The sequence below is a fragment of the Taurulus bubalis genome (genome assembly GCF_910589615.1).
Source record: "Taurulus bubalis genome assembly, chromosome: 4".
NCBI lineage: Eukaryota > Metazoa > Chordata > Actinopteri > Perciformes > Cottidae > Taurulus > Taurulus bubalis.
Window position 1 is genome coordinate 22274452 of NC_136592.1, and position 9318 is coordinate 22283769.

At 39.5% G+C, this 9318-nt stretch overlaps 1 protein-coding gene across 1 annotated transcript; it reads left to right on the forward strand.

The window, feature by feature from the left end:
* Positions 1-2747: 2747 nt before the first annotated feature.
* Positions 2748-7879, forward strand: dpep2 (dipeptidase 2; the record flags this gene model as incomplete). The annotated part of the gene is made up of 10 exons (XM_079216676.1): positions 2748-2905; positions 3039-3165; positions 3357-3486; positions 3875-4025; positions 4363-4432; positions 4694-4870; positions 6199-6283; positions 6381-6456; positions 7324-7459; positions 7661-7879. 10 exons carry the CDS (start codon positions 2748-2750, stop codon positions 7865-7867), a joined length of 1317 nt encoding a protein of 438 aa, XP_079072802.1. The 3' UTR covers positions 7868-7879.
* Between the last annotated feature and the right edge of the window lie 1439 nt (positions 7880-9318).

Sequence of the window (9318 nt, forward strand, 5' to 3'; positions counted from 1 at the left end):
CAGACCAGGAAGGGTAACTATGGGAGGAATTAATTATCTAAAGAAGGTTCATTTTGAATGCTACGATAGCAACGAGCATCCCTTTATCATTACATGAGAAAATAAAATACCACATGGCAAATTATTGCCATCCTTGTTTTACACCACATGTGGTTCTAAACACTTTGTTGTTCTGCACTCACAGAGCAGGCATTATTTACACACCAGTGGCTTTCCTCTCTGCAAAGAAAACCAAAGTACCACTCAGGCAAAAAAAACAATTATCACAAACCCATTAACAGCTAAATCGCCATTACCATCACTACTCTGATAAACTATTAAGACCTCCTCCACCACTGAATGCTAAAGAACCAAACTCGTGCAAATACCGTGCCACCGTACACATCTTAGTTGGTAGATGTTTATCACATTCTGATTGGGTGATGTATAAAAAACACCTAATAGCATTCAAGGGAAGTGCGAACCAATCAATATTTAACAACCTCTAAAGATAAATGCACTCTTACCTCGGGATGTTGTTCTCGCCCGGTTTTGTTGTGTGCTCCAAACACCAAACTCTGATTTGTCCTTTCTTCAGGATTCTGGAATCCACCCAGCACCTCCTGCTCCGTCTCAGGAAGTTCAACCTGCCTCTGGAGCTGCTCGTTCAACCTTTTAACAAAAACATTTATGGGTTGAGGAATTATGTAGTCTTGATATCAAAGTACTGTGCTCTATGTTGTCAACCTAAGCTAATCATTGTTTTTGTTTTTTACATTTGAGATTTGAGCATAGGTATTTTCACATGTTTTTGACATGTCACACAGTATGAAAAGCACAGATGTAAAAATATTTAAATAATGAAGAATTCCATTAAGCTGCAACACAAAGACTGTGACAAAACAAAAGGCATCTGATGCTCCTCAACCCATGCATGCACATTACCCTGAAAATCCTCCACATCCTGCCCCAGGCAGATATTCAGTGGGACCACCTGAGCCCTCCCAAACAAAAGAGAGTCAGGGGAATAGCCAGCAACCTTAAAAGTGACCCAACAACAAAAATCCTACAGCCCTTTCTCCAACTCAACAATCCTTCACCCTTGCCTCAAAAACTCAATTGGAAACTGATAGAGCGCGCACACACACACACACACACACACACACACACACACACACACACACACACACACACACACACACACACACACACACACACACAGCTAGCTTGTGGGCATATTAATGCTAGATGTTTTTTATTTAATTGTTCAAATAAGTTTATTAATCTATGTCCATCTTTGTTCCGTTATCAGTATTCACACGTCTGCTTAAAATCTTTCGACTTACTACTCGCTTTCCGAGGCCAAGCTTCCGAAATTCGGTGTCACATCCGAGTGCCATGTGTTTGTACATTTTACAACGTTGTTTCTGTTACGACACACGCGGTCTGGAAATCTGGACAGTATTATATTTGAGCGCGTGGGTTTTGTTTTTTTTTACGAATAAATACTTTAGCAAAACATAAACATAGGAGCCCAGTGGCTCGAAAGTAATCACCATTGCAGACGTGACACACGTAAAAACGTTGTGCGCGTGGGAGGTGAGCAGGCAACTGCACCTGGAGCTTGCTGGGAGTCTTTTAAGGTAGCGATTACATTAATTGGCCAACAGATGGCAACAACAAATCCACAAGTCTCTACGGTGCTTTCAGGTACTCCTCGTAAATTCCTCCTCTTGCTTATCCTATATGTAACCACCGTTAACTGCACTCACTGCAATATTTATAAAACGTACAGGCTTTAGAAGCGAATAATATACAAGGAGAAGGAGTAGAAGTTAAAGTCCGTCTGGAATTATAATGACAGCATTGTTTTCTGTTGGTTTAATGCGTAAAAAAATGTTTGAATGTGTTTTCCCCCCGCCATGACCTGAATGCATCAGTCAGCACAACTACCAGTTGTTGTGCAGGTTTGCTCTACATTTTACTGGGGTGGAGAGCACGACAGTTCGTACTGTTTATGCAGTTGTTGAATTAGGTGGTTAACAAGTTTTTTTTTTTTCTCGACGTAGCAGGTAAGTACATCGTGGTTTAAACTGAATTGTTTCCCACTATCATATAGATATAAAGTATTATTGGAACATGAGGATGCATTATTGTTCATACTGTCCAGTGGGCATTTTCATAAACAATCAAATGATGAGCTGATACTTGAGCCTGGTTTTGATCACTGTGTTTTATGTTCTAATAATTAGTGATAAAAAAAACGATCTTCTAACTACTTACAATATGCATGATATACAAAGCAGTAAGTTTAACTGCGGTCAAGTGAGCCCACATCCGCCGAGTGAGCCTCAGTTGCAATTCTAAATGCACCTCTATTCAAGGTGTTACGCTACGGGGGCCAGCTCAATTCCCCAATATTCAAACAGCTATAAAAACAGATCCTTAGGTTTGTATATACAAATTCCACTGCAGTACTGTTCAATGGGACCTCTGCTATGTCCATGTGCATGGCCTCCAAACATTACTGTACAGTTTTGGAGAAAAGTGAATTCAAAGTGTGCCTAAATTTCATAATGATATTCACATTTCACTTGACCACAGTGTAAGTTTACAATGATGCTTTCATGTTTTGTTTCTAACTTTCACTGCAATGCTTCTGTAATATTAAAAAAGGGACTTATCTGTACAGTGAGTCTACTTCCTAAATGAACTATGAAATCAAAATAGGCAATGTCATGCACTGACATGTTTTCTCTCCTCAGAATATGCTTTCCAGGAAAAATGTAAACAGTGCGCCAAGCGGATTCTGGATGAAGTCCCTTGGACATCTTGTGGTTCTCTCCTCTCTGTCTTCTTTGATATCTGGATACTCTGATAGAGATAGAGCAAATGACTTGATGTCTAGATATCCCCTTATTGATGGGTAAATTATGTGTATTGTCTCTTTTACATGGCATTTTTAATCGTGGAAATTAATTAATTAATGGATTTAAAATTGAAATGCCTCTTAATTACTTCCATTTTGCTTACGCCCTCTCTCTCTCTCCATCGCTTAGTCATAATGACCTAGCTCTCCAGCTGAGGATACTTCACAACAATCGGCTGAGCCAAGTTAACCTTTACAACATTAGCAAAGTGGCCACCGACATCACCCGACTCCAAGCAGGCCATGTACAGGCACAGGTATTGCAACTTAATAAATCAGTCTTTCACCCGCGATCCTGAATCTGTTCTATAGAATAGGTTGTCTCAGAGAGTAATCTTTGAATAAAAGCATCTGCTAAGTTTCTGATTTAGAAAGATCAAACCTAGAATTACAGGCACTTTTGTAACTTCAATGGCTCTCCTGTGTCGTGTACCCGTCCCTTTGTCAGATGTTTGCAGTCTATGTGTTGTGTGGGGCCCAGGAGAAGGATGCTGTGAGGCTGACTCTGGAACAAATAGATGTGGTCAGACGCATGTGCACTGAGTACCAGGACTTTGAACTGGTCACATCTGCCCAGGGTACAGTACACCTCAACATGGCATCCAAGCAATTTACCTACAAAACCACTATGGAGATGAAAGAGGGATTGAATCTAGTTGATTATCTGCAATTATAAATGAGTGGGGTATTTTTGTTTCAAGTGTGATTGTACATAACAACATTCATAATCCTGTTATGTATGAATCCTTACTTTTGCATATGTCTTATTAACGATCCATATTTGCAAAGAGAGACATGAAAGTAATAATCATCTTTGCATCATTACTTTGAGTGAAGAATGGAATCTGACACACTAAAAAACACACAAAACAAATAATTGTGCTTCGCTCTTTTCCCCTGAGCCCTTCATTTTGGATAATGTGCATATACACAGTATGTGAAATAAAGGTGCGTCTGTCATTGCAGAGCTGAGGAATTCTGCGATGAGGCATAAGATTGCCTGCCTCATAAGTATTGAGGGGGGCCACTCCATTGACAGCAGCCTGCCAGCTCTGCGGATGTTCTACCAGCTCGGGGTGCGCTCCATGACCCTAACACATTCCTGCAACACACCCTGGTAAGTAAGAGATCTCTTCTGAATACATTATTGTATTTAGAATGTCAAAGATGATTTATAGCATGCAGAAAGTTAATGATGGTTACATGACACAACAGATAATTACAATAGGGACACATGGTCGAATGTGTTTGCATTTTATTAATTTCCCTTTATGCAAATTAACCTATATTTGTATACCTATACTTTCTTTGTAACTTTACAGTCCATGTAGCTTAATTTGCCTAGGTAAGATGCCATAAATGGAGCATTATTTGGATAGATTTTATGGTAGTGGGAGATTCAAGACAACACTGTCACAATTTGTGGTTTTGAAAATATATATTTTTTAATGCAGGGCTGAATCCTCCTCAAAACTTTATGATGTTTATCAAAGACAGAATAACAGCCTGACACACTTTGGGAAGGTAAGCTTAATGTTTCAGTAATATCAATGACTGTACAGAATTGCTTCGTTTATCATAATTAGGCATAACTAGGCATTCGTAGATTGTGCCAAAAAAAAAGGTGAACTTGTTATTGTTGAAATTGGTGCTTGGTCTTTTGAGGACTTCCTCGATTGCTCTCTGCATGAGTGTGTTTACGTGCGTGTGACCATATCCTGTTGTGCGCTGATTTGACTTCCTTTCCATGATACTTTAAATGGCTTTTGAATGTGTTTTCTGGAGGCTGTGGTCGAGGAGATGAACAGACTGGGAATGATCGTGGACCTTTCCCACACTTCTTGGGAAACTGCCCGGGCCGCGCTGAAGCATTCCAAGGCGCCGGTTATTTTTAGCCATTCATCGTCCTTCTCCGTGTGCAGCCATGGACGCAACGTACCTGACTGGCTGCTGCTTGATCTGGTGAGAAAACTAATTCACTGCATGATTAATGATTGTTTAAATCAATCAAGTCACTTATTCATTTACATGATTGAACAATTCTCATGTATACCTCTGACGAAGAACATGTAATTTGTTTCCATAGTTAGATTTTCCTTGTGTATAAACAGAATAAATAAATTCTGTACGGGTGTCCACAATTCAACAATGATTATATTTCAGCCCACTCACTAACAGTCAGTATAATTGATATGGGAAGATTTGCAGGATCAAGAATTTAAGTTCACATGTCATTGCTGTATTTTTATTGTTCCATTTTTACAACCAGTTAAAGCCTGATAATGACATGCTGGGTGAGATTTAGGATTTTACAGTGGATCAACTGCCCTTTGTATATTTTAGAGTGTTGTATTAGCAAGTCAGCTGACTGTGTGGAACAGTTTCCAACTTAAGCAATGAGTCACAGTGAGTGTTTTTGTAAATGGTAATTAAGACACCATTTATTTGTTATATAATAAAGACACCACAAGAACTTTACGAGCCTAAGTGTTCATCCAACTGCTCTTCAGTCGATTTTTACTATACTTTCATCAGAGTGCTAAGCGCGAGACTCAAATGATCTCGATTGTTGTGAGGTTGATGATCATAGAATCAAACCTGAATGTACTGTTTGACTATTTGAAGTTCTGAGCTAACACTAATAGTTAGATGATACTGTACTTGTGTCTCTTTCACCATTCTCTGAATTTCTCTTTCAGTCGCCATTAGTTCATGTCCTCATTCAGCTTCAGTTTAACCAACTCACTAACTTCTTCACTCCTCCCATTGGCTCCAGATCATTTGTTTATCATATACAGCAGGCTGTGCTTTGCTTACAATAGAAGCTTAAGTACCTTCAGTGTTTTCTATACCATGGAAACAGAAAGAAACATGCATTGGGTGTTTTTGAAACCCTACGAAGAAAAACATCATGAAATCCAGTGAGTTCTCTGATATGCTGCTAAGTAATACATGAACCTGTAGTAATACAATGCAGTGACATGGATTTATTTCTCCTACTTTATGTCAACCCAACTCTGGGCCCCTCAGATCCCTCTTGAGGGCGTGTTTCTCATTTTGCCACAGATTTCTGTATTACTTACAGGGTTACAGGCTGTTTGAGATAAGACGAGCATAAACCTGATGTTTACCACACCTCCCATTACAACTAGTGAATGTCAATGAGACAGAAATAAAGGCTACTAGTGTCGAAAAAATGTTTTTATACATACTTATTTTAGTTAATGCTTCTCTATGTATTTCTTCTCATTCTCTAGACGTGGCAGTGACACTTGTGTCTTGTGTTTCAGAAAAAGAAACGTGGGTTGATCATGGTGAATATCCACAACAACTTCATATCCTGCAGCAACAAAGCAAACATCTCTCATGTGGCTGGTGAGGCATCTATGTTTATTTGTTCTTGCCGTGAGGGGAATCTGTAGTTTGTATTTATTATATCTCAACTGATTTACTGTTCCACCTGGTTTTGCAGACCATTTTGATCACATTAAGAAGGTGATTGGCGCTGAGTCGATAGGAATTGGAGGGGACTTTGAAGGTGCTGTGGGGTAAGAAAGATTCCCTTGCTGTCACAACATGCAGATAGCTGGAAGCACTACATTAAGGGACAGTACATCTACATAGCTCCTATCCCATGACTCGGATGAGTGGGCATGTTCAGATATACAACTTGCACAGAAAACAAAACTCATACCAGTTGGGTACACGCCTTTTTCTGGCACTCTCCAGATCAATGCTTTGCTTTTGTTAGCCTGTCATGATATCCGAAATTTGGCACTCAGCTATCAACAGGCTGAAAAATGGTAAAAATCAATAACCTTTTACTTCTAGCTGTAATGGAAATTTAACTTGTCAATCTCCTTCAGTGGAAAACAGATGCGATGTGAAACACTTAAATGTCTTTAAGTATTTATTAAACAGAAACTTGGAAATAATTCAATTGAATGGGCAGAGCTCTTCCCCACAAATTTGTTCGGAGGTCTGACCCGGAAAAAATAGTTCACATGAGTTTTATACATCAACAATTATTCTTTGAAATGGTTGTCCTCTTCCCTTTAACCTCCCCCACACTGCCCTCCGTGTGCAGACAGGAGACAGGCTCGTCACCCAGCTAGCGCCTGCCGCTTGGTCGTGGCCCAGAGAAAGAAAAGTGATAGCCCAAAGGAAGAAACAAGAAAACAGAAGAATAGAAAGATACCCCTGCTATCATTACCAGGGTGGCCTGGTTCAGTCTGGGCGAACTGACCTCACTAAATGATCCATACGTTTAAGAATAATGCCGTCTAAATAAAATGTTCACCACACTAACAAGCATAAAGAGAGAGCTGGTGCTGTAGATGGTGGGCATTGAATGAAACTCTCAGAATGAGTGGTTTCTTTTACAAAACAAAAATATGTGACTTTTCCGTGAACAGCTTTCCTCAGGGATTAGAGGACGTGTCCAAGTATCCCGCCCTGATCCAGGAACTCCTGAAAAGGAACTGGACGGAGAATGAGTTGGCTGATGTCCTTCGAAATAACTTCTTGCGAGTGTTTGAAGAGGTGGAGGGGGTAAGCTATAAGATTACTGTATTTTGTGTAAAAGAACAGCCTTCTCTGGTAAATGAAGGGTCGGTGAGAAATTGAAAGGCACGCTTTTGCTCTGTTTCTTGGCCACAGGAGTGTTTTGGCTATAATAAAAGGATACAAAAGTGGTATGTTGTGTATTATTATATTAGTGTGCATCACCTCCCTCTCTTGTCTTTCCCCCAGGTCCGTCATCAGTTGAATTCGAACCGGCCCAGTGAGGTCCAGATCGCCTTAGAGGAGGTGCAGAACCCATGCAGGCTGGTCCTGAGACCTCCGAGACCAAGAGGGTTCTCTCACCAGAATCCCTCATCCAGAGCCCAGCATGAACCAAAAAGTCTGCTAATCCCAGCCATAGTTCTGCTGCTTTCCAGCCTACTTATGTTTGAATAAATGTTTAGAAACTCTGTTCAGCTACACCTGACCATGCATCATGTCTGCTATAAAAAAGGAGGGCTTAATGAGATTGCTGTATTAATTTGTGGGCAACCCCAGCACTTAAGATAAGGAGAGAATCCCTTTCTTTCCATTATTCAAAAAAATAATTTAATGTGTAGCCTCATTTGGTAGGTATTGTAAACGCCGCCTCTGTATATACAGTACAACTACATTTAAATTGACAGAACATCAATCCCAGGGTACTTTGCTATTCATTTTTAAATATATTTAGTATACATTGAATGTGTTATACCTCTGCTGACTGAATCTCTATGAAAACTGAATGAGACTGATGAAGGAAACTGCTGAGATAGCACAAGTTGTTATTTTAGTTTTTGTTTGTGAAGGTTTTTTTATGTATTGCTGACCAGTGAGCATGAAATAGGACAGAGGCAGGAGTTTACAAACAGGTGTTCTTTTTATTAGATTTTGCAGAATAATAAAATACCATGGAGGTTTAAAAAACAAAGAGCGTATCTTTATGTGAACTATTCTGCCCTTTGCCAAACAGAAAACTGTTGCACGTAGAAAAAACTGAAACAAAATCTTTAACTTGGAACAGCACACAGCAACACTGTGAAGATTTCCCTTGTTAAGATTAAGATGCATGCTTTGCCAACAATGTTAGGAATTTGCATTGGTGAGCTCATTTGGATGTTTTATTAACTTCAACACGATGTGCAGGATTTTCACATTGACACAATAGCCTCATCGCTCTTTAACATGAATACTCAGCCTCCACAAAACACTGCCAGCATAAAGTTTCCATGGAAAGATTGTATTGTGCCAAAATGTTCTCCCTTAAGTGAAGGGAAGGACACACTCTTGGCTACAGATCATATAACAGTTGTTCTCTACACAGTATAATATCCTAAAATACTCAACTTCTTAGAAAAAGACTTGAAAAGACACAAAACAGAGTCTGGAAGTCTCATGTAGCTGAGGTCAGAATTGCTTAAAGCTGAAATCCTTAAGATTTCAGCCATGGTTGATTTGGCCGCAACACTGGTTACCTTGGAAATGGCAAGCACAGTTTAATATTGCAGCAAACACTGCTTGAGCACCTAATTTCTCAGAATTACAACATAATACCAACTGACATTTGTTTACGGAATAACCATACAAACTAGTGTTACAGTGAAGGGTAGTGTGAAGTAAGCCAATTTAATTCCTGTACGGGAATGGCAGACTCCACTTATGATGAAAACTACCATATAGAATGGTATTTACAATTGCAATTCAGTATGAAGATATCAAATGGCTATTGCAGAAGAAATGCAGACCATGAGTAGTATCCAAAGTGGGGTTTGATTTCATTGAAATCTTAAGGACTATAACTTTAAATTAAGCCGTCTTTTTGTGTGCAGATAAGCTTTTCGGGTCTGTAAAAAAAGTACAAATGTAAC